The sequence below is a fragment of the Polyodon spathula genome, chromosome 13, assembly GCF_017654505.1.
Source record: "Polyodon spathula isolate WHYD16114869_AA chromosome 13, ASM1765450v1, whole genome shotgun sequence".
Classification (NCBI taxonomy): Eukaryota; Metazoa; Chordata; class Actinopteri; order Acipenseriformes; family Polyodontidae; genus Polyodon; species Polyodon spathula.
Genome location: NC_054546.1, coordinates 16735628 through 16761695, shown reverse-complemented (window position 1 = coordinate 16761695; position 26068 = coordinate 16735628). Strand labels below are relative to the sequence as shown.

Here is a 26068-nt window from a genome sequence, read left to right as displayed (position 1 = left end):
CGGTTGATGGTTCTTTCAACCGTAAGAAAAAAAAGGTACTGTGTAAAAGCCTTTGTGTGTTCTGGTTTTGTGTGTTCACAGGTAAACAGCTTAGCTGTCCTGTTGTATAGTTTAGGTTCCAGTTATGGTTAGTGCTCAAAACAGACCTAGGTGTTTGTTTTGTTTTTATTTATTTTCTGTAATTAAAAGTGCGTGTCAGAGCTGTTCCTTCCACTCCTGCGTGTTGGGTCGTGTTTAAAGAAGGGAAAAGAACCAGAGCGAGCCTGTGTGGCGAGTCTCCAGATCACAATATATAATAATCAAAATGCACTATTGTTATTGTTCTTATTGCTTAGTTTTACACAATTAAAAAAACAATAAACAATAATAATAAAGTTATTATTAATGTTATTATTATGTGAGTATTGACTACCTGGTAGTGTTCAGTGTATGGTAGGTTTTGAAGAAATAAAAAAAAATTGCAAGCACTTGGTTGTCAAGTACAGCTCAAAAAAAAAGAAAAAAATGCCATTCTTTAGTTTTTAGAAATCAAATTATAACATGCACAATTTTTCCATTTAAAGCTTACATTTCATGATACATGTCCAGCTTGTATAAAAATGACATTTAACATTGTAATCTTGTTACCAAACATTTCAGGGGGATCTTAAAATATTCTGATACAGCAGATGTGCTTCTGCTTTAGTGTATAAAGAGGCTTATTATTTATTAAATACATTTGTATATCTATATAAAACAAATGGTTCGGATATAAGTGCTAGAACAGACTTTAAAAAAATTAATGGAAACTATGTCTTTTAAATTTAAATCTTTAATATTTCCCTATCATCTCTATTTATTTCCCAGCACTATGAACTCAATTTTTAAGCATGTCACAGGGAGTTTACCCAATCTCACATAAGAACAATTCTTTCCAGGCTATCCATATGCATTTTATATTGAGCTATTAACAGTGTTAATACATACTACCCATTTGGGATCATACAGATCCTCAGACCACATTAAAAATCTGGCTTCTAGAAATGTTTTATTTGCCACCCAAAGCATTAAGGGGGTCGTCAAAAATGCTTTGGCCCATTCCGTCAGTAGTGTCAGTTTCCTTTGCTGGTTGGCTGGTTTTTGATTTGGACTGGGGCTTTGCGGTCTTTTTTGTGATACCAGATGAAAAGATGTCATCTGAAAAAAATAAACAAATGTTAATCTGGCAAATGCATCAATCCACTCATTCTTATTTTTTAGTTTTTACAAAATAACTTGGCAATAAAGAATATATTTTCAGAAAATGATTCCTAAACAATTTAGAGTGGATAAGTATTGATGATTTAAAGCAACATAGGCTACATACAAATGCCTACATGTACAGCAATGGCCAAAACTTTATCACCTTATAGAATTAGTATTAGAATTGCTAACCTACTGAATAATATTACGTTAACATATTGAATTAAATACAGCTTTGTGTTTTTCCATATACTTAATGAAAAAAAACTGACATTTCAAAATGTGAGTAGACCTTTCAGTAGACCTGCAATATCATTTTGTAGTTTCTTTGATTACATGATGTTAAATAAAATATCTAACTGTTTATTTTTTTTTTTTTTTTTTAATTATGTCTCCATCCTAAAATTCTAGGTGATGCAAAACTTTTGGCCAGAGTTGTGTAGTGACCAAATGATAATGAAAGTCATGTATGATGTTTATATAGCAATGCAAATAAGAAGTTTAGCATGTTATGGTGTTGAAAGTGTGGCACCACATGTTGCTTTAGTAAAAGCATGCAGGTTTGCAAAAGTTAAAAAATATGTATTAATAGTTCTAACTTTTTTGAGGTGCAAATATTATTTACTATTTTTGTTTCCTGTGAAAATAAACCACTCACCCATATCATCTTTAAATATAGATTTAGTTTCCATTTTCTTCTTTGACTTCTTTTCTTTTGGTATTGGTTTTGTTGTTGTCAGGTCAGCAAATATGTCAATGTTACCATCAAACAAGGAATCAAGGACTTTCTCTTTAGGATTTTTAGGTGGCTTAGCAACTTCTGTTTCAAAGATGTCATCCTAGAAATAAATAAATAAATAAATAACCATTTATTAACTTACAGCAATTAATTAAAGCATTGGTAAATTAAAGCAATTTAGAAGTGCCCACATAAAATAGGAGTCCAATTTCCCCAAAATTGACCCATGCCACTTATTGTTTGTTATTTGTACAGAAGTCATTGTGTAATTGTATTGTACGGCTCTAAGTTGTGGACTAGTTCAAATTAAAACTTCACAGTAAGATTTCGAAAAGCCATATAAGCTCATTAAAAAAAAAAAAAGAAAAAAGTTTGCATTAATGTCCTCTGCAACACTTACATGTTGCTGCAATCCAATTACAAGACTCCATGCACCGCTGTGTCAGGTTATAGTAACTTGGTCTATCAATAATAATCACGTTGATCTTTTTATAAATATGCATTCTCAACATATTCTATTCAATGTAATTGGAGACATTCACATTGATTAAAATCAGGAAATGTTGGTATGGTACAGACAGAATAGGCGAGTCTATACCCTTTTACCAAAGCTTTAACTTTGAATGTTAACAAAGTTTTTAGTTATGAGAAAATATCAGATTAAAGTAGGTGTTGATTTATTTGGTGATGCAGCCTGTGACTTCCGGATTACTATATATGATGAACCCTGCATTTAATAATAGTTGTTCCGGTTACTGTGTGTGCGGCAGTATAACAACATTTGGTTGATTGTACATTAAAATATATTTTATTAAATATAAAGAAATACCTCAAAAATATCTTGTTTTGGCAGTTTGGACTCCTTCTGTGCAACAGGCTTGGAGTCTTTAACTGTTGTGCTTTTCCCAGCTCCGAACAGATCGTCGTCTTCATCCTCCAGGAATGGAATGGACTTGGCTTTCTTTGAGCTCTTCTGCTTAGATGACAAAAAGAGATCACCTCCTTGATCATCAAATATGGAATGGACCATTTCTTTCTTCACAGGTTGGGGCTGAGGCTTTGTTGTATTCTCAAGGTTTTCTGGTTCTGTTTTAGGGACAGCTGCCTGCTTCGGTGCCAAGCTTGAGGCAAACAGATCATCAGAACCAAAGAGGTCACTAGTAACCTCAGGCAGCTTTGGCTTGGTATCCTCAATGTGGACAGGCTTATTATCTTCTGTGGGCAGTTTGGATACTGCAGGATTTAGGAAACGTTGCTTTTCAGCAGGAATAGTTTCTGGGGTGTGAGCTGGTCTTGTGTTAACTGCAGAGCTGCTGGCTTCTGCCCCTGAAACACTCTGGGCACCTCCATACTCGTTCATTTCATCGGACAGCTGAGCAGCCAAGTGCCTAGCTTCTCTTGTTTGGGGTCTTCGTTTTCCAGTTACTTTAGCACGACCCTGTAAGCAGAAAAGTGATTGTCAATGAAGTAACTAACTGAAAGCAAGGCAATATCATAACTCCAGGAAAACATTCTGTTTTTATCAGCCTAGTGCTTTGCCTTTGGCATGGAATAATTTGTTAATTTTTTAACTACTTGACTTGTTGTTCAAGACATCTATTGATTTGGAAGTTGACAGAAACAGTAATATAAGAACATTTACAAGCGAGGGGAGGCCATTCGGCCCATCTATGCTCGTCTGGTTCCTAGTAGCTGGTTGATCTCAAAACTTTGTTAAAGGGTCTTAAAGGATCCAACTGCTTCTGCCTCTATAACATGACTAGGTAACCTATTCAATACCCTTGTCACTCTCTTTGTCGAAGTTATTTTCATTTCACATCGGTTATGCATCAGGTCTTCCCTTTAAAATGTCATCTGAATTCACAACATCGTTGGCTTTAGTCCAATCGGAATCATTTCATTTGTTCCCGACTCCTCTCCAAAAGTTCAATGTTTTGATTGGTTCATCAGTCCTACCTGCTCGCTCCGGCAAAGCTTCAAAGGGGCGGGAACAGGTTTATGAATCTAAACCTGTGCCAGAGTGAGCAGGTAGGTCTGATTAACCAATTAAAATACTGAACTTTGTGAGAGGAGTCGGGAACCAATTAAATGTTTCTGATTGAACAGGTTGGATTGAAGCCACCGATGTTGTGAATTCAGAAGACATTTTGACGTGAAACCCTGAGATTAGTCTGGTTGCTCTTCATTGGACTCTTTCCAGAGCAACAATGTCCCTTTGTTACTGTGGTGATGAGATTTCGATACAGTACTCTAAGTGTGATCTAATAGTGCATTACAAAGTCATTTCTTAAGCTCCTTCGTTTTACCTTGAACAGGGCCAGGGGCCCTGTACATGAGAAGGAGGCAGGGCAAAGCCCTGCTCCTATAAAGTATATTTGTTTTGAATTATTATTGTTATTATTGTTGTTATAATTAGTATTATAGTAGTATATGTATGACAGCATAGCCATGTGTTTTTGTTTTGTTGATATTTTTATTTAAATGTGTTATTTTTATTTAAAAGGTGAGGTCGGCAGCTCGTCCTCTGCCAGTAGTAATTAAAAACCTTGTGCAGAAGGTGACCATCTCCTGAGTTAATTGTTGCTAATCGGGAGATGGCCACCAGCATATAAGCCTGCAGCTCTCTGCACTCTGGGTGGGAGTACAGAGGAGAAGTATGAGAGAACAAGTATGAGAGTGAACAGTGAGTTTAAACAGAAACTACAGGATCAGTGAAAGCGATTGCTCATCCCTACCTGAGTGTTTAGTGTTCATGATTTTCTTTTGTTAAAACTTTTCCTTTTGTGTTAAAATAAATCGACACAAGTGCCTTTGCACCTGCAGTACTGCCTTTGTCTTGTTCCTGCTTCTGACCTGATGTCACCACTAAGCCTCCCTGTCACATGCCTATGAAAGTAGTACTAAATGTTCCTGTCAGGACAATGAGAATACAGCAGTAAAAATAGAAATTATTTATTTGCTAATCACAGCTCTCAGTAACATCCAGCCTCTCCCTTCCTCAGATTTAAAAGCACTTGCTTTATGGAACAGACTTCAGTTATACACAAAATCTATTGAATATCTAAACATTTGAGCACACTGTAGCACAATGGACAACATATTAATACTTTTAGTAGCAAGTTTGAATCGTGATCATATCAATATGATTACATAACATAAATATTACATTATTGGTTTCTAAAGACTGCATGATTTTGGAAAATTGTTATTTTTAATATACATATTTTGATTCAAAGAGAAGTTATGCTGTCCTAAGTGTCTAATTGCAAGGATCCTAAAAGGACAGAGAAAACAGTTACAATGTAACCTACCTTAATTGCAGTCTGTAGTGTTTGGGCCTGAGCTGGAGAATCAAAGCTGACCCCCACCTCTCGAGACGAGGCAGCAGCAACCTGCGTCCCCTCGGAGTGAATGGGAAGAGACCCCAAACCTGGCGTTACACTCACAGCTCCTGGGATCCGGCGGGCAGAGCCAGGGAGGAGACTGGCTGGGTTAATTGCCAAATTAGCCTGTAGAAGGGACACACAGAAATTAATAGCAAGTAAAAAGCCTTTCTATTTTATTTTTTGCAGTTTTTCTTAAAATGAGTGTATGAACAAACAGTCAGGATTTAAAAGGAGAAACAGCACAGTGATAAAGAATTATATTAAAAGGCAAGTTTAGGCATTGTAGTGTTTTTGTATTATACTCAGTGGGTCCTACTGTATTAGTGTAACCATTGAAAACATTTCGATTTGATTTAAATCTCATTTGCAGCCTTACTTTCCAATAGCTATCAAGTTACAGCGATTAATGACCACCTCAACAATTAAACAACAAATATTAAAGGCGTAGTAAAACACTAAAAAGAGACCCCTAGTGGCGTGTCGTATTTTGTGCAAATCTCTTCTGCCCCGTTGTCATAGAAAAACATAATTTCTGACAGTAACGTACATAAACTTGTGCCCCACTTTGGTTGGGATGCTAATGATACTTACTACAGCTGAGATAATCAATACCCAAGTTCTCTTATATATGTCTATGAAAACTCTTCAGTAGATTTTAGATTGCTGGAAATTCACTTACAGAGGGGGAAAAAAAAAGATTAGGGAGAATGCAAGAGATGTGTTTGCTTTTAGGAGCAGTTTTTACAGAGATCTTGTAAAGATGGATAAGCTAGGAAAATGAAAGACCATATAGGTAAGGTAATAGGATTTTAACAGAAAAATAAATGACAATAAAAATTACTTGAAGTTTTCCAATCCGTGACGAAGGCTCTTTACTTTTTATAGGAGCTGACCCTGTGGGTTTCTGCACAATTAAATAAGAGTACATTACATGTAATATATAAACTTCAAAACACACATATAACAATGAAAACAAATTATCAAGTAATTACACTTGTTTGTAAATGTTGTAGTAAGTCACTCAATTTTGCAAATGTACAACTATGGACATTTTTGCTGCAAGAAAATGTTATGTTTATTAGGGCAACAAAGAATAAAAAGTTTTATATATATATATATATATATAATATATATATATATATATATATATATATATATATATATTTTTTTTTTGTTTTCAAAAAAAGAAACGATAAGAAAAAAAGCAATTGTTAACAGAACTACACACAAAATCTGGTAGACACTAAAATGTATTCAAAGTGTAAATATAGCTCGAAGAACGTTCCTTACCTCATTTTCTTCTGCCTTGGGTAGGGTTGTGGTTTCACTTCTTGGCTCTGGAGGTTTAGTAACAACCTTCTCGGATGATTCAGCTTCATTATCTTTAACAGATGCCGATAGCTTCTTTTCTGGTGGTTGCTAAATTTCAAAATAATGGTGTAACATTGACATAAATGACATTCCAGAAAGTATAGCATATGGAAATAGAATCAAAATGTGCGAATAACATTTTTCTTTTTGCTACTGAGATTCTAGGTGTGTCTTCTGACTGTGTGTCTTACAGTTTAAACACATAGCACCACAGAAAAGGTAATAAAGTGCTACATTTGTTGCTTAAATCCGCATTGTTTGTGAGCGTTTGCTGTAATTGGTGAAATATTACCAATGATTGCTTTGGCTTTACAACACTGAATAAGTCGTCGTCTTCATCATCTCCAAACAATCCAGGTGCTGCTGTAGATGATTTGGCAGGCTTTAAAGTCTGGAAATAAAGGTATTTCCACGATCACTTATTGTAAAATAAAATAGTAAGATGGCAGCTTTTTTATGTAGCGTATCAGTTCAGTGAAGTATGCATAACATTCTGCTTTTTATTTCAAAACTACTTCCTGGTAATGTGTAAATATGTATCACTAAATGGATGCTATACCACTAATCCCCTAAAATAATGCATACTAATTTAACACAGTCAAGTAATAAAATAATGTTCTTGCACTCACAGGAACGGAAGGGAGCATGTTCACTTGTAGAACTGTGTAAAAGTGATCAGAATTGCACCTAACAGGTGGTGCTGTACGTTTAAAATGTAGTTGCTGTTTACTATTTGGCAGTACTAAAAATTGAAGGAAAATTCCTTTTTATTCTAGAAATATTCTTTGTTTAGTTATTAATAAATGTTTAACTCTTTTTTGTGTTTAAATGCTTCAGAATTCTGATGAATTTTGTTCATCAAAACATGGATAACAATACCCTGAGAAAAAAAAAAAAGTAGTGTGAAATTAGATGGAGATTTTGTTGACTATTAACCACTGGGCCCAAATGTAACAAAACAAGTGCATTTTACTGGGACGTTAGCCACATTTGATTTTGAGACCTTTAGAACTAAAAGGCTATTGAGTTAACCGGCAGCACCATCTAGCCGTTCATTTTAGCTTGGAGTCTAATCAAAGCTACCCAGAGCAACATGAAGTTAAGGCTTAATGCATTTACCTTCACAGCTTTGCTAAAAAGGTCATCCTCATCATCATCAGCATCTAGCAAGGGTGCTTTCACACTAGAAGCTCGAGTTGTTTCTTGAGGTTTTGCAGCAGGATTTTCATATGTCTAGAAAAGAAGGACCAATTTAAAGTGAGCGCAACTACCAATGAGTTCAAATTAGCAGCTGTTCTGGTTCACAACGCAGTTTGTGCACTAAAACATTTTGCAATAAAAGCATTTTATTTAGCTTTGCAGTCTGACGTGAAAGGTCTTAGTGCTTTTAGAATTCAAGGTTATACAATATTACAGTCATGTTCGGTTTTAGCTTTGGTTTCTTTTTCTGTATTTGGTGTGTCGTTCCTCATTAACGCTAATGACCTTGCTGCAAACACAGTATATTAAAAATTCCGATTTACAGCTAGTAAAAGAAGGACAAACTAACCCCAGTCTTCCCTTCCGTGGCAAAGAGATCAACATCAGGGTCGTTGTCTTTTTCTTGTTTCTGGCTAAAGAGCAGCTCCTCATCTTGAAACACTCCAGTGCTTTTTGTGCGAGGCCTCTGCTCAGCCAACTGAACAGAAAATGAAATCCTCAGTGTCAACTAGGAACACAAGTGTCATTTTGAAATGAAGATGTAAGAACAGTGTCCTTGACATTTCAGTCACTGAACATTAGGGTTGTGTTACAGATGGTCACAGAGGTAGTGTTAAATTTCAGATTATTTTTTGAGAAGTTATTACAGTAGCATCGCTGGTGGCAATGTGTGACACAGTGATGAATACACTGTCACTTTATTAGGTCCAGTACCTAATATCGTGCAGGGCCACCATTTGCCCCTATCACAGTCTTGACAGAAATAGAACACGTCTTGAGGGATGTTAATTCACGCAGTCAAAGTCTTTCAATTAGTGAACAGATTTAGACAGAGGATTGTTATAATGGACTACTTGACAATTATCAGTATGAATTCCAACCCTTCCATAGTACTGAGACAGCTACCTTGTGTGTTGTTGATGAGTTACTTAGCGTGCTAGATAGAGGGGGTTCGGCCACTTTAATCCTGTTAAAGATCGTTTCTGACTGATCGCTCCCAAAAAATAACAATGGGTCCCTTTTCCTCTTCAGCCAGGCCAGTCACGTGTGAGTCCTACTGGGGTCCGTATTATCTTCCCTACTGTTTAACATCTATGTTAAGCCGCTGGGGGAACTGATCAGAACACATGGCCTTGTCTGGCAATTGGTTGAAACTTAACCCTGACAAAACAGAATACTTGCTGGTTGGGTCGACAGCTAAACTTGGCGATCTGAGGCATATGGAATTGTCATTAACTGTCAGTGGAACTGTGAATAGGACTAAGAGTCTGGGTCTAGTGTTGGACAATTCTTTGTCATTTCTGCCTCAGATAAAACAAGTAGTAAAAACTTGCATGTTCCATCTACAGACAATCAAAAAGATTAAACCATTTCTCTGACAGAGACTGTGCTACTGTTCTGAATGCCCTCGTAACATCTACGGCAACACCCTGTATGTGGGTCTGCCTCAGTGTCGAACCAGACTGCTCCAGGGCATTCAGGGATCCGAAGGGATCCGTCGGGATCCAACTTCCCCAAATTTTTACTGGATTTACATTGGCTCCCAATTGAGCTTTGTGCACAATTCAAATTACTGTGCTTAATTCACAAAGCACTTTATCAGCAATTGCCTCACTATCTGACAGAGAAATTGCAGGTTTATAATCCTATTAGGAGTTTGAGGTCCTCGCACACCATATCCCTGTATCAGCCACGTTTTAAACAAAAACGTTTTGGAGCGTGTGCTTTTTTCGGTCCTTGGTCCACAGATTTGGAATGCTCTGCCTATAGAACTCAGTCTTACCGCTGCAATGCTCCCTTTTAGGAAGAAACTAAAAACATTCTTATTTCACAAGTTACGTTAATTCAGTCGGGAGAATGTATTGTAAAATGTTCTGATACTGATGCTTTATGCTGTTTTTTTTTTTTTTTTTAATGTATATGCATGTCCTATGCAGCGCTCTGAAACCACTTGTGGTCTGTTACACTCTATAATTTTTTTTAACATAATAAAATTGTTCAAGTTCATCCTTCACATGCTAAATTCGGATGAGATCCCAGAATTGTGGAGGCCATGGAATATGCCAGAATTCTCTATCATTATCCTCAAACCATTTGCACACAATGGTTTGAGGATCATGATGCACTCTGCTATGCCACATGTTCAAAACAAAAAATGCTTAGGCAGTGTGTGTCTTATTAGAGACTGTTGAAAACTGAACTAAATCAATATTCTTTTATAGTAGTCTGAGTAAAATAAAATACACTAACCTTCTGGGTGTCTTTCAGTGGCTTCTTGCTAGATCTCATCGGACCTTGAACTTCCTCCTCCTCCTCTTCCTCCTCCTCACTGTCAAACAAGCTCAGTATATTCTTCTTGTTCTGTGGTTCTTCTTCCAGAGGGGGAGGGGAATCTTTATACAGATACTCATCATTTTCAAGGTCATCTTGAGGAGTCTATGAAATGCACAATCCCCTTTACACATCACTAAAGTTCATATAAATACATTTAAACTTCTTGTTTCCAGTAATATCACATCAAAAATAATGACCTAAAGGCTTAACCGTCTCACTAACAGATTAAGTTTATTAAATATTTTGCTACTGTGTAAGTCTGCAAAGAACAAGATGGCTAACAACCATGCTGCTGATGATACTGCTTTTACCATCGAGATGATAAGCTAGGAATGGTTGTTAGGAAAAATGTATTTTAATAGAGTATATATATTTTCAGCTTTATTGGATTTAAATCCAAATTTTATACATTAATTTTTTTTTATTTTATAAATAAATTCCTATTTATTTTTTTATTACATCAATCATTGACCAAAGGTACATGGATAATAAGCTGCTGAAAAACATACTGGGGAACAATAATCAATATTGAAATCTTACATTTGATTAATTATTATTAATAATTAAAATATTTTTAAAAGTGTATCACGATTTTTATTGGATAAAATACTCATATAGACTTATATAAACTTAAAACTGAAAATAACAAAATCTGAAAAAAGAAATGAGACAATACTAATGGTTTCAAGTATATGCATATTTACTTTTGCAGTGTCTTCTGACGGCTGCACCAGCACATCTATTCCTCCAAACAGGCTGACTGCTCCAGCAGGCTTCTTCTTGATTTCTGGCTTTTCAACAGCCGGTTTTGATTTTACTGGTTCGTCAAACAAGTCATCTTTTTTGTTGTTGTCAAACAGAGACGGTGCCGGAGGTTTCTACAAAACACAAATCACTATGTTGTCTCTTTTCCTGCGTGTGCATTATATTGTGAAATGAAGGTTCATCTGTATAACACTACCAGTAAGCCAGGGTTATATGCATTTGATGCAAGTTTCTTGGTTTTGCTTAACTTTGCATTGTTTTGTTTTTTAAATACATTTTTACTATGCAGTCAAACAGTTTTCACGCCATTTCTTCCAGCAGGTAATCTTAGTAGATTACTAAGCATGAGCCAGGCTGCAGATAGATGTCATTGCTCTGTAGTGCTTACCGGTTTCATCTCCGGAGGAGTTGTACTGGCTGTAGGTATATGATTAAACAACAATTCCTTGTCTTCATCATCATCTTCTTCAAACAGCAGAGATGCTCTTTGAGGCTTCTTTTGTCTACAGAAAAGAACACTTTAGCTTTAATATAACTGTAATCAATAATGCATGTTTAAAATAAAGGTTATTATCCCACGACAGAGCCGAAGGACTGACAGCCTTCTGATTGTGCGCTGTATCAACAGGTGATCTCCACAGACAAGCAGAAAGGAATGGTGAAAAGTTACATGCAGAGAGTGGAGGGAACCTGTGATTTAGGAATTAGATAGACACTTATCCATAGTCTTACTAGTGGAGATAAGAGGCACAATGTCACCGTCATCACTGATAAGACTGCATATAAGACACACATACCATCAGGTTTGAATATTTTGACTACATTACACAGCAACTGAATCTTGAAGTAGATAGGTACTTTTAAGAGTTTCAAAATCTAACAGCCTAGCAGTTCTTTGGAAATTGCAATATTAAGATGAAACAGATGAAAGCAGTTCTGCTTTTTTGTTATGCCATGATTTTTCATGCAATATAGAGAATTATGCCATAATTCTTTTAATGCTGCAGCTTCTCAATCGTGGTATAATAAACACTCTCTAACCAAGTTACCTGTCTTCCTTTGTAGACCCAAACAAGTCTTCATCATCATCATCAGCAAAGATGCTGGTGTTTTGCAGGACTTTGGGAGTTGTTGTGTCTTTAGTTTTTGCATTTTCTTTCTTTATGTCACCCTGTGCTATACTAGATTGCTTGGAGTTCTCCCACTGATCCTAAGAACAGAAGATCAAACAAGATCGAAATGAAATATTTAGATGCACAGTGACAGGCTTAAGTCAGACACTGTGACAGTAGGTACAACGACAGCTTCCTTCACAGATCTTGACAGTCATTCCTGATCCATTCTAAAGCAACTGTTGTCACAATGTGTTGTGTTTTTGTGATGATGCCCACTTTTTTGGGTCAAGACCAACGAAATCCATGTAAACGGCACCATAGTTAACAACTTTGCGGCACCACCTAGTCCCGTAAACACTTTTATCCAAAAAATACTGTTGATGTCAGCCACTAACGTGCATTTTAGCCATTTAGGGGCTAGAAACCATGAAGGCCACAAACTGAATGAGTCTGGGGTCTCAATCTTGCTCCAAATGGACATTAGCTTATATCGCATAACTGCACACAATTTGGCACAACTAACATCAGCTTACTTGTCTTGTTCTGCTGTTTACCTCATCATCGCTGAAGAGTGAGCTAGTAACTGGTTTTCTGGTTTGCTGTGATGGTGTCTTTGTTTCCTGGGATTTTTTTGCAGTGATTTCTGCTGCTTTCTTTGAAGATGCAGACGCAAAGAGATCCTAAAAAAAATCCAAAAGAATGGGGTGAAATAACACGGAAACGAACTTCAAATTTTCAGAACTGAATGGGTATCAGCAGAATAGTCTGGGAAATATGCAAGAATTGTCCTGAACATATGGTCAAACCTGGATAAAGTGTGAACCAGTGCACATTGTATTTCTTTTACTAGTCGGCATGCAACTAGTTTATATGCCTAATATGGGTTAAAGAGTAACTAGCGGGGTTTCCAAAAATATATAGCTTTATATGTCCCGACGTGTTTAAATAATGTAACAGTAATTTTTCTTTCATGGTTAACATTGACAACTTTTTACACTTATAACTTTAAAGCGTTTTAAAGCTATTTTCAAAAGACCCGCTCTAGTGCACTGGTGTTTGAGTGCTCTGGCTTTTCTGTTCCATAATACATCATGAATTGTTATTGCTATGTTACCTGTTTCACAATGTGGGCAATAATCCTTACACTATCAGTGCACTAGAGCATTTTGAAAAGAGCTTTGAAACAGGCTTTAAAGTCAGAAGTGTCAAGATGTTAGAAAAATTACAGTTATATTATTTAAACAGCTGAAGCAACACGTGTAATGTGTAACGCTGTATTTTTCAGAAACCTGCTAATTACTCTAAGTTTAAATGTTTAGTTTCACATAGCAATGCTATTCAGATTATACTACTGTTAAAGCCCCTGTTCTTGTCATTGCTCTCTCCCCAATTTTGAAATTGCGCTAGTAGACTCTACCACAACTTTAACCAGCTTCAATTTATGACCCTGGTACCACTGACCTGAGTGAATTCAGTCTTTGACTTTCTAGGTTTTAATATCCATCATAGTATTACATATCTATACTTATAGTATTAATGACACATTTTGCTTACCTCTTCCTCTTCATCATCAAAAAATGACAGCAGAGATTTTTTTGTTTTGCTTTGTGATAAAGGTGCAGAGTTAGATTTGTTTTTATTGGTGTTTTGATTGGAAGGGAATATCTCCTGTCAATAAATTAAAATTAAAATCATTGGTTCAGTGATTATGAATTAAAAAAAAAAAATGATATAAGCAAAAGCTTGTTATAATAGGGACCGTTTTCTTTTCTATACAAGGAACAGTATTGTCTCCCAGGCACTCTTCTTCACAGAAGCCTTTTCCTGTAGGCTGTTGCAGTGACACAAGGTTGCTACATTGCCATTCTAGAAGCCCAACAGTTTTAGTACTGCTACTACTACAATGTTAGAATGCTATGCAGGCCTCCAGACAAACACTTCCACTTAGGAGCCAATGGCTTCTAGGCCAAAAAATTGGTTTAGGAGCAAGTTGCCATATTCAACTGGTTAAAATACAACAACTTGTTAAGACACTAAAGTGTTACCTCTGCAATCAAGTTACACCGCGTTAAATTTCATTTTTAATTCCCTAAATATTTTCTCAGCAGTTATTTCAGTAGCACATTGCTCTGGCTATCAGTGTCTGGGTAGGTGTACACTTCACAATTACAGTACTTCTATGCTTTCTGCTTTCACCTCTCTTCAAATGGTCAGTTTGGGTCGGTTTTCCACTGCAACAGCTGTCCCTGCTTTAGTACAAAACTCACGATAGATTTACTGTTTTTCATTATGGTAACTTCTTGAATTGCTATGCCTGCTTTTTTGGCTGAAGAAATGTCAGCTCATCTAGAGAAGATGCAGTGCAATTAAATCAGTCAAAGTCCTGACAATCAACACTAATTGAATGTACCTGGGAAAGAGTTGATGCAACAGATGAAACAATTTGTTTGTGTTGTCTCAAAACATCAGGCACCCTACTATTTGACTGCCAACAGATTGGTTTACTGGAGTTCGCAAAGAAAACTTTTTTTCATCTTGGTACAGTAACCTTTTCACTTCAGGTATTTCTTCCCCCCAAATGTAGCACTAAGCATTTAAACATACAAACTGCTATGTATCAACATGCATACCTGTGAATCTTCCTCATCAGAGAAAAGGCTGGCTTGTGATTTTTCAACTGGTTTAGTTAATGGCTTGAATATTTCTTGTGAAGGTGCATTCTGTAAAATATTTAAAAAGCTTAACACTTTACCTAACACATGGTTTGTTTTCATAACATTCTTTTTTTTTTTTAACGCACAGGTCTTGATTTTAAAATTTTAAAAAGAGCTCAGTCAATTTTTTCTAAAAACCCCTAAACATGTCTCCTGGGGGTGAAAATTTAAAATTATATTTTGATTACCTCTACTGATTTCTCTGATTCTTCACTTGTAGATGACTGCCGCTTTCGAAGATTTTCCACAAGGTTTTTGGTCCCAGGTCCAAACATGGAAACGGCTCCAGCAGGCATCTATAAGGTAATATCGGAGAATGAGATCAAGCAGTGCCTTTACTGCTCTTCCTGTTGTACAGTGGTGGTCATGGATGTGCTATTACTGAACATCTTTTAGCCATTCTGAACAAATTTGTATTTCCGTACAATACTCATATGTTTTTAAAATATATTGTTATTTAAGTATGGCAACCAACAGTGTGTGCCTGGTTAATCCAGTGATATTGATTGCTCAACTGTAGCTTAATTTTATTAGAAATGGTATTTTTTCCAAATTTAGATCCGAGTGATTTATGTCTCAGCCCAGAGTACAATCTACCAGCAGGAATAAAAGGGCCAAGGGAGCCTCCAGCAGGAATCTTCAACTCAACCAATGGTACATTTGTAACAATTATTATTTTTTTTTTAAATTTTAAGTTAACATAAAGCAAATACTAAATAAATATCGTACTGAAAGCCGTAAACTGACAATGAAAAATGTCGTACTGAGGACATTAATGGACAATGAAAAATAAGACAGTTTGACAATGAAAATAATATTTTCTGCCTCAGTTTAATGCCTTGGTATGGCAGTAAAAATGCAGTGCCCCAGATGACAGGAAATCCAGCTGGCTTTCAAAACACTCAATGCCGACGTTAATTGCCATTGAGTGGTACGCAATTGTAAATGTGGGGGGAAGGGCGACAACTTTTGAAATCAACACAATAACGAATGGGTTTATTTAATACCTGGCAATAAATATTTCTGAAAGGCAATTACCCGTATCAGCATTCCCCAATACATATAAGGAAAAGGCTCTAAATTCAAAATCAGTGCTATCAGTTTGTACAGAATGGTACAGAATATGAACCGGCAATGAGTAGTTTATTAAAAATTAGATGTGATATTTAATACCTAGATGATTAAAATGCTATGTGTAAAACTACCTTCTGAGGTATTTGTGCCTCCTCTTCTGTGTTTTTATCTTTGCGCTGAACTGTAGATGTTGAAGTATTCAGATTTGCATTAAAAATATCTCCATCATCATCCTCATCAGCACCAAACAGATCCACTGCTGCTTTATGTTTAACCGTTTCCGATCCTACAAAAAAAGTTATACAAAATTAGTAATTACTGCTCTTCTAAGAATAAGAGTTTTGTTTCACAGCTGCTTTGTGTGTATTTTGTGTCCAAAATACAAACAAAAAGAACATGTAAATGTTTTTAATATTATTATTATGTATCTGTCATGTTTTTTGTTTAAATTTAGTGTATCCAATTATTTTATCCCCGATTTTCTCCCCAGTTTAAAATTTCCAATTATGTTCCTTCATCGCAGCAATTGCCCACACAGGCCAGTAGAAGTGAAGGTTCAGAGGACATCCTCTGATCCCACGACCAAAATAATTTCCTCTTTTACACCCACTAGCTCGAAAGCGGATGTCAACGGGTCTCTGGAGGACAAAGGCCAGCCCTGCAGGTGTCCACCTGAGCTCACCTGGCACCTAGCTGATAGAGTATACTGTAGCACGATGAGAAGCAGTCCCTATCGGTTTTGCCTCCCTAACCCAAAGGAGCACCAGAGCCAATGCAACACTCACAGCAGAATGCTAGTGGAGATTCTCAACAGTGGTGCATACCACATTTTTAAATCTTTTTTTCAAAACATGTTAATGGTTACACAGCCTTCCTATTCACTTACTCTTTTTTTAATTATTACACTTGTTGATGTCCAACATTGCTTTGTTTTTAAATTGTAATACTCTTTCAGCAGTAAGTAACCTTGCAAAAATACAACCCAGCTAAAATGAATAATATAGTTTCAGTATCTTGTATAAAGGCCTACCCAAGGCTGCCACTGGTCTGGTCTGCTTTGCTGAGTTGTTATATTTTTGAGAATGTTTTTTGTAGCACGGCTAGTGACTGTACCTGTTTTCACGTTGGTTCCGCTAAAGAAGTCATCCTCTTCATCATCAAAAAGACCCCCTAAGGTTGTTTGTTTTTGAGCATTTTGAGATTTCGGCTCCGTCTGCTTACGATATTGTTTGGCTTCAACAGAAACTGAAGTGGATTAAAACAAATTATTTTCTGAAACAAAACAACTTAGTAACCAATTAGAAAACTTGTGAGAAGAGTCATCACACACCATTTATTAATTATAATGGTGGTACAGTCCAATTGATTCTTGTTAACTAAATTAACAGACTAGCAGTCTGAATTAGGGATGCAATGGTTATGATTTTCCCACACCGAAACCGCCATTTGCATAATATTCCAAACCTAACCAAAACAGGTTTTTTCGCACAGCATCGGCAGTCTAGCACTTAATCGGCAGCATTTTCGGGAGCTCACTGTACAATTTTATGCAGGCAGATGATTCATATTAATTAGTGCAGAGACAAATAAAGAAGAGCTCCGTGTGATATGTCAGATTAATATATTTAAAAAAAAAACAGGATCTACACAGGATCAACACTCTTGAGCATCTATTTAGAAGTTGTAGACAGTAAAAAGTAAATAAACCAGATTATGTACGCACACACATACTGATCTCTGTGGAAGGCCATTTGGGTCAAACACGCATTGTACTGCTTTACAGCGAGTTAGACTCTCATAGGCCAGAAAAAAGGCAAGCATGTCATTCTGAAATGCCTCGATTAAACAGTGCCCAACTTGCTGGAAGTGTTGTGTAGTGATTTTTATGTAGATTTTATATATTATATATTTTTTTGTTGCAACTTTCATTTTAAAATGCCATTTCCACGTTTGTTTTATTTGTTTAAAGTTAAATTTCAGTTTTCGCATGCTCGTTACTACAAAAAAGCAGAAGTAAACCTCATGTTATTATTTTATGAAAACACGTCTACGGCCACTGTTTACTCCAAAGAAATGGCAATGGCAAGGAATGAACAAAAAAGTACAAAATAAATAAAATGAGTCAACTTCATGTACTATTTATTTTGGGAATAAACAAAATGTTTAACTCGAACTGTTATTTGGCATCCTTTGTTTTGTAGTTAATTTACTGGGGTAAAGTAAGGCCTACACAACATATTCTTTACTTACTTTACTTTAAAATGATACATAGTGTAACGTCTTGCTGTAAAATAAAGGCACACACACAGGGGCTATGCCCCCCTGCCTCTGCTGCTATGCTGTCTCTGCCTGCATTCAGAGTATATAATGGCTTATTACTTTTTGAAAATGAACGAATATCAGAACGAATATTTAAATTATATATCCGAACATGAAAAATCTGTGTTTGTTTCAGCACTAATATTAACATAGCTTAATGGTGACAATGGGGTTACCAGGAAAATAATATGTAGAAAAGTTTAATGTCTATGTCAGTATTTTCTGCTTTTTACACTGCAACTAATTGTACAATACATTGGTATAAGCAATGCAATAAGGCTGCATTAAGCTTATTTATCACAGTTAAAACACAACCACTTGTACATTAATGGTATTTCCTGTTCCTTTGGCTGCTCAAATGCAGTTCTGTTTTAAACTCTCTTTTCGGTTTTAAGAAAAACTGATTGGATGTCAAAAACAGCATAAAGAGATGATAAAAAACAAACTGTTCATAATCGACTTGCATCCCTAGTCGAAACTGTAATCCTACTAACTCTAACCTACTAACCTGTGTAAGGACGTTTAAACCACTACTCTGTCAGAGGTTAATAACAAGGTTTGTGCATAAGTCTACAGAAGAGTAACATACAATGTTTTCACAAGCAACACACAACTCAGAAAAAGCCATCAGAACTAACTAACCTTCACTAACAGGCGGTTTGGTTGTTTTCTCATCCTGTTCCTGTTTTGGTGCTTCAGCAAAAAGATCCCCCTGCATATTTAAAAAAAAAAAAAAAAAAAAAAAAAAAAAAAAAAAAAATGAAGCTAGTTTTGTATTTTAGCAAAATGATCCAAAAATAATGTAAACTGTTAAAGTGTTTTATTGTTCCACTTCAAAACCACAGATAATCCCAGCGTAATAACATATACTTAAATCTTCCACATTGTGAATGAATTTCAGTTAAATCAGAAATACTTTAAATCGGCATAAACAAGTTAAAGCTTTGAATCAGAAATTGAAAAGTGGATAACTGTTAGATCATACCACTCACCTCATCATCATCAAACAGCCCCTTCCCTCCACTGAACAGACCTCCTTTATCACCAAACAGAGAGAAATCCTCATCTTCCATTTTCGGAGGTTTAAACAGTTCATCATTGTCTTCCTTGTCTAAAGAAACCAAGTCACGCATTAGACCTAAAGGTTGAGAATACATTACTTATTTAAAACTACAGCTGCATTTTTGAAGCAAGTGCAAAGGCAAATTTGCTGAAAGGAACAAAACAATCGTTACATTATAAATGTAGCAAAACCCAGGCAGGACCAGGTAAATTAATATTTATTTTGTTTCCATTCAAGTAAAATGACAGAATAAGCTACAAAGTTTGAATCCCTCACAGATTTCACAGTATTTCAGGTAGGTGATTTCTTACTCCTTAAGAGTTATCATTTTCCTATGCTTATTTTATCAATTTATATACAAATATATATATGTATATATATATATATATATATATATATATATATATATATATATATATATATATATATATACACACACACACACACACACACACACGCACACACACATATATATAACTGAAAACAAAATGTTCACCAAATATGTTCATTATGACAGATGTTATGATTGAAATGTCCAAATATATTTCTTTTCAAAATGAGAACTTCTCTGGACTGGAAATGTATCATTCAATTGTTGGCAAACTTGTCTGTTGACACTGATCTTTAAAAGCAGCAATATCTTTCTTATGGCATGTTTGATGACTAAGACCTTTTACTGAACTAAAACCCAACCACATAGCTCCATAAATCTGGTGAAAAGGCAGCTTTAAAGCAACAAATATCAATACAAAATGAATCCCACTGTTTAAACAGCATATCACAACCAAAGTTTTAAACTGACATTTTACTGCTAAGCAACATAATCCCTGGTCCCCTTGTTGAATAAGCTTGAACCTCAACAATCTGTAGTGAAGTACATTGTAAGTGTCATCACAATTCGGTCAGCGGTAAGATAAAACTATGCAAGAGCACCTCCACTGTATCCCTGTCGTTGGGAACGGGCACAATGTTGGAGCAACATTAACTCCAACCTTCTTTAAATAGGACAGCTATCCCATATCATTTACACGTGTTGTACAGAGTGATGTCTCACAGTCTTCCATCCTGGATAAACCTAGGACAGGATTTGGATGCCAGTAGACTATAGATTATATCCTACCCTCAGTTGTAACTTTTTTTGTTTCCTTCTTCGCTTTACCCTTCTTCTTTGTTGAGGATGGAAGCGATGACAATGCTTAAAAAATTAAAACAATGGATGTTAAACTTTTAATGACACAAAGTACTTTTTGGGATGGCTGTAGAATTGACAAATACACTTGGTAATGCTGTGAAACTTAAAGTAAACAACACATGGTTCAGCAGTCTAGCAAAGCAGTGTTTTTAAAATGAGCATTAAGAAAAAGAAAAAAAAGTTTACTTAAAAAGGTTTACAGTTTATAAGCACATGTTGAAATGATTCGCTCTTTATAAATCACCTACATCATTGGTATAACTACAGATTAAATGTGCAAATTAGCCGTGAATTTTACTGTACATCTGTAATGGAACTTTATTGGAAGACACACAGAACACATATACATAAACTGTTTAAATATTAGTATAGTGCTCCACCTTTATAACGCTGTAGTTAGGAAAAATAGGCAAGAGATAATTTGTGTTCCGCATTATAACGAAAACACCAGTGCTGGTGTACTGGCAGTATAGGGCAAATGGGAGCCATGACCACACCTCCTTATAACCTGCTCCCTGGCATAAAGGGTGGCCTTATAACCAAGGAACACTGTATAAGACCAAACCTGCCATTTCATGCTTAAAGAGAAAAATATACTAAAGAGATTAAACTCAGTTAAGTTTGGAACGCAGAATGTGAAAGAAAAAATGGACTAACTCTTAACTAGTTGTAAAACTAGCATTACAGCTTTCTTTGTTAAGGGCTCAGAAAGTAATAGTTTGTTTTAAGCTGGTTGTGTTTGTGAATTGTGTTTTTACAGTAAACATTAATAACAGTACGTTGCCAGTAATAGCTAATTTTATAACAACGCCATATTCCACTTACATGCCCTCTCCTCACCCTGCTTGCTGGGAACATCTCCTTTAATACGAGCAGCAAGTTCATCTGCAAATGATGAGGCGGCAGTAGTGCTCTAGAATAAACAAGAAAGTACTGTAAGCAGTGCTGGGAGAAACGCTGTTTGAATTTTATTCAAAGGCAAACATGACCATGTATGTGAGCTTAGTAGGTTATTCACCAAAAATGCTTAGCGAACAATAGATGGGTTGCAGTGAATTACAAGAAAATAATTCTATGGAGACATTCTGTCACATCATAAACTGCAAGAGAGGGGTTTTACGAAATGTCACAGAACCATAAAAGAAAATGCTCCTGAAATTCTTCAGCTCCTTTGATATTTTTAATACAGGTTGGCTATAAAGACATATAGTCACTAAAGGATGAGGAACAAGATTTTAAAAATAAGACTGCATCTTAGAGGGTGCTCAAGCTAAAACCCATAAGTGTTATTGCATTAACTGTACAAAATGAGAATGGCTTCTACCATAAAGAGTAGGTTAGAAATCACAGTATTTAGCAAATTCACACAGATATAGTACTTGATGGATGGAATCCTATATTTTGGTTATATATTAATTTTCTGTAGCTGCAGAGCAAAAATATCAATATCAATATCAAAACAATATTCAAAAACATAGTTTGCCACAGCAGTAATATGTTGTTCTTTAACATGTGACAAGTTTAGTACCTTTGTATTTTCATCACCATCCTCATCTTGTTCTGAATCCCCAAAGATGTCAGAGCCCTCATCATCATCATCATCATCATCATTCTCCTCCTCTTCATCACTGATCATTGAGGATTTCTGCTAAAACAGAAGTCACAAAGTTGCATTAGTAATGTTAAAGTCTGGACACACAAGGAACAAAAAAATAATATAAAATAACAACCAAACCATTTAATGCAACGTGTTCCTGAGCTTATGATCACATCCAGTTGCATTTCAAAGGGACAATGTATTTGCACAGCCTAGATCTGAGAGTATCTAATATTCTAAAGTGCGGTATTGCTAGCATACAGTAACAGCTTGTGTTTTGTATAATGTGAAGCTTGTGATTTATTTTTATTTGAAAGCAGAGGTGGGGAAATCCCCTGCACTCATTTCAGTTATTTTTAATTGACCTCTGGTTTGATGGTTTCTGGCATTTGCACTTAATGCACGGAGATGAGTATATAATGTGCTAAGTGTTCAGGACAAGTTCCCTGTTGTAAAGGCAGAGTAGTGATTGCGCATTAACAAGTCAAGAAGTGAATATCAAATTACATTTTCAGGAGTAAACGGGTATCGCGTGTGAAAAAGGTATTGAGATAGGTAAAACTGTAATAATTATGTTTAGTTCAGAGAAAGTTTGGGTTTGGTTGCTGACACCAACTATTCATGAAAGTACAACAAGACACACAAACAAACAAATATCAAGTTTGCACACAGAACAATAAAAAATGACTTACTTTCTTTGCAATGCTTTGGGCCTCTACTTCGTGATCATCAAAGTCGTCCTCTGAATGCTGTTATGTAAGAAAACAACCAGCAGTTATAAAAGCATCTTACTTTGATTGCAAAGTTAATGTATATCTGAAAAATACATTTTGATTTTTTTTCCTGGAATTTAAAAGTACTCGCCTGGCATTTTGATGCTTACGGGTATCCAGAGAATGGCTTGAATCAAAATAGTGGTACTGATAAGAATCATCAAATCCTTTTGCATAAAATTAGTAATTCTTACATGGCTGGAGAAACTAAGGCTAAGGAACTAACTTGTATAAAAACAGCAGCCATTGACCAGAACAGCAATTTACTGCAAAGTGTCTTCTTGCTAGGTATATACCAATAAAATATTTTTATTCCTTTCAGAAAAGTTGACGTTACCCTTGCACTCATTCTAAAGCCTCAATTTTGTTTAAAAAGCTTACCTCTCCGTTATGATCCTCTTCACTGTCAACGACACTATCTCGATCACTGTCTATCGATACTTCTGTTAAAAAAAGTGAACTTGCATACTGCACTTGTAATAACGTACAAACAGTACTTTAAGCAACTTAGTTACTTGTAAGCTCAACAATGTCAATGTATTTATTTCCTAAGCTATATAAATAACAACATTACTGCAATAACACTCCCCAAATAACATGCAACATCATATTTTGTTGAAAGTAAACATATTTTGTATTGCCATAGCCTTTTGTATCAGCATACACATTTGTATCTGTTGTGTAAAAATACCATCACTAGAGAGGTCTCCAAGCCCCACGTCATCCTGTTCCATGAACAGCTGTGAACCAATTAAGTAGGGTAACGGTCTGTCAACATACAGATCCTGTAAAAAAATAATAAAAAGTGGATCAAAATAGAAATCAGTCAATTTATATGGCATACTATATACTGCCTTACATTCCCAGATTAAAAAAAAAAAAACGTACTAACCAAGTTTCATCACAACTGTTAAAGCATTTACCAATCCAAAACAAAGCTATTTTGACATATGGACACATAATATTTCAGGCTTCCCTAGTAGGATAAAAAATACAATTCTTCTAAATGACATGTTGCTTTCATAGTGGACCACCATCACAAACCGCTTTACAAGATATGAGACTAAGGTGTGTGTGAACTATGCATCAGGTGCAGAGTCACTTACGTCGGGGGACCTCTTGGTTATAAACCTGTTTTCTTTAACCACTTGAACACACAGCCTCCTTATTTTTTCAATAAGGAGCTTATAAAAATGTTAATGTGAATTTTGCTGCATCAGCATATTATTTAGAGGGTGTTTAGACTCAATAACGCTAGAGGACAGGGCAACATGGATTTACTTGCAGCTCAGAAGCATGTTTTGACTAAATACACAGTTAATAAACCCCAACTCACACAAAAAAAAAAAAAACCCACTAGGGTTTTCTTTGTAATCTGCTACTCTCAATCCACTCTTTACCTTGGGTTCCAGTATGGGCTCCACTCGGTCATTGGCTTCTTCGTCTTCAGAATCTGAGTTCCCTGCTTTCATGTCCAGTTGTTCAAACGCTGAATCTAATACTCTTAGCCCATAGTTAACTGCTTCTTGGACTTTTGGAATCAATTCGGCTTCCTTCTGCTCCCGTGTTTTCTCCTTTTCAATAAAATACTAGCATTACATCTGACAGAACCTAGAAAAGTGATTGTAGCTAACAATTCCATCAATCTTATCTGTTGTGCACTTCCATTTGGTCTCACATTTCTAGCTAAAAAACAAAAACATTATCTATCAAAACAGTTAAGACCAATTTAGCCAATGGATGTGCAAAAAAGGTAAAATTAATGGAATTATTATGTTACCTAAAATCACGTCAAGCCTAAAAAGTTGCAACACAATGCAAGACCATAATTCCAACTTTTACATTGTGCCTGTGTATTAAATGTTTTTTTTTCAACAATATAAAAAATGTAAGCTTGTATATATGTCTACCCATTTACCTAAAACCAGTCATGCAATATGATATTTAAATATAGATTATTAAAAAAAAAGGTTTCATTTTATTTCAACTCTCATAAGCTTTTGTTTTGTTTGAATGTTTACATTTTTAAATATACATCTGTAAATCATCTCTTCAGTTAAACACATTTGAGCCGATGCACTGAAGTTGTGACTTGTTCAGAAAGAAAGAGCTGACAGCTTCATCAGTGTGGATTAAGGGAACATCTAGAAACTATAAATAGAAATTTAACAGGTTTTTCATTCAAACAGATATGGTAGCGCACCTATAGCGGTAGATAGTACTCGGCGCTCAACACAGACTCATGCTTTTTGTAGGAATGATTAAGATGGTGGAGACTTTGTCGTGGTTAGGTGGTACATATTTATTAAAATTAGGCCAACAGCCCTTTAAGACACAAACAAAAACAATTTTTACAAAAAAAAAAAAAAAAAAAACCTTGTCGCTAAGGGGTGCTAGCTAAACTGGGTCTTCAAAAACCTTAGAAATCAATCTAATGGGGTGAGATAATCTCCTTTCCCCAAGGTGAAACACAACAACACACCTTAGTTTTCCACAAAATAAGCACAGCCTCTCATGTTGTCCTATGTGTCTCTTTCCAACCATTGCATGGTAGAGGCCTGCCTTTCATATTCAGGTTAGGTTTGTTTCAGGGAGCTTAATTGGTAAAAAGGGTTTACACTTGTAGGTCATTGTCAACCTGTCATGCCTGCCGTCTTTACCAAGACAGCCATAAGGGCAGCCAACCTCTAGGTAGGCTCTCTTTGGTCCTAAACCCATTATTGTGTGGCTGTTCACAAACAGAGGGGCAAATTTAGGGGAAGGAGCAAAATCAATCATTGTAAATTACAAATTATTAAATATCACTTGTTCACTTCTAATTAAAAAAAACAAACCAAAAAAAAGCCATTTCAATTAGAGGTAGTAATTTCAATATAAAACAGTCAAAACTTTAAACATCTTTAATATTTTCAAACACTTACCTGTTCTGATGACTTTTCTCCTGCGTCAGGCTTTGAGATAGCCTCTTCTACTTCCTCATCATATACTCTCTGGTAATAAATACAAGTGTTCAGGGCCGTGGACTTGAACATACTCAATATTAGTTAGTACTGAGGCGAACATGGGCTTTCATGTTTGAAGTCTTTCAAAATGTAAACAAACATTCAAATATTCTTACACTTTGAATTAGCTAGAAAAGAAGGGTATAATTATTACCATATTTAAGTACCGTAGTCTTCAGAATTTAAAACTTTTTAAATAATTT

General features: G+C 35.7%; 1 protein-coding gene and 1 long non-coding RNA gene across 7 annotated transcripts in view; one reads left to right on the top strand and one right to left on the bottom strand.

Annotated features, from left to right (window-relative positions):
* The window catches only part of washc2c (WASH complex subunit 2C), a 29565-nt gene continuing 3497 nt past the window's right edge, over positions 1 to 26068 (bottom strand). Inside the window, exons 4-32 of one of the 6 annotated variants that reach the window (XM_041268027.1) lie at positions 25785 to 25853; positions 24264 to 24437; positions 23555 to 23648; positions 23245 to 23306; positions 22783 to 22839; positions 22022 to 22141; positions 21319 to 21406; positions 20422 to 20496; positions 19231 to 19349; positions 18881 to 18950; positions 17033 to 17164; positions 16051 to 16205; positions 15034 to 15141; positions 14762 to 14851; positions 13686 to 13799; positions 12686 to 12811; positions 12066 to 12226; positions 11405 to 11519; positions 10956 to 11129; positions 10168 to 10353; positions 8267 to 8395; positions 7837 to 7950; positions 7010 to 7108; positions 6637 to 6765; positions 6188 to 6250; positions 5272 to 5469; positions 2790 to 3398; positions 1880 to 2060; positions 1 to 1176 (exon numbers count right to left, since the gene is read on the bottom strand). In XM_041268027.1, the coding sequence (XP_041123961.1) occupies positions 1028 to 1176; positions 1880 to 2060; positions 2790 to 3398; positions 5272 to 5469; positions 6188 to 6250; positions 6637 to 6765; positions 7010 to 7108; positions 7837 to 7950; positions 8267 to 8395; positions 10168 to 10353; positions 10956 to 11129; positions 11405 to 11519; positions 12066 to 12226; positions 12686 to 12811; positions 13686 to 13799; positions 14762 to 14851; positions 15034 to 15141; positions 16051 to 16205; positions 17033 to 17164; positions 18881 to 18950; positions 19231 to 19349; positions 20422 to 20496; positions 21319 to 21406; positions 22022 to 22141; positions 22783 to 22839; positions 23245 to 23306; positions 23555 to 23648; positions 24264 to 24437; positions 25785 to 25853 (3960 nt within the window). In that variant the 3' untranslated portion in view covers positions 1 to 1027. The remainder of the gene's footprint in view (positions 1177 to 1879; positions 2061 to 2789; positions 3399 to 5271; positions 5470 to 6187; positions 6251 to 6636; positions 6766 to 7009; positions 7109 to 7836; positions 7951 to 8266; positions 8396 to 10167; positions 10354 to 10955; positions 11130 to 11404; positions 11520 to 12065; positions 12227 to 12685; positions 12812 to 13685; positions 13800 to 14761; positions 14852 to 15033; positions 15142 to 16050; positions 16206 to 17032; positions 17165 to 18880; positions 18951 to 19230; positions 19350 to 20421; positions 20497 to 21318; positions 21407 to 22021; positions 22142 to 22782; positions 22840 to 23244; positions 23307 to 23554; positions 23649 to 24263; positions 24438 to 25784; positions 25854 to 26068) is intronic. The other 5 variants (XM_041268029.1, XM_041268028.1, XM_041268030.1 and 2 more) reach the window with 5 other exon arrangements.
* LOC121325504 lies at positions 15055 to 17026 on the top strand. Its single transcript, XR_005951348.1, has 3 exons — positions 15055 to 15148; positions 15404 to 15499; positions 16533 to 17026. It is a non-coding gene; the product is annotated as an uncharacterized LOC121325504 (long non-coding RNA).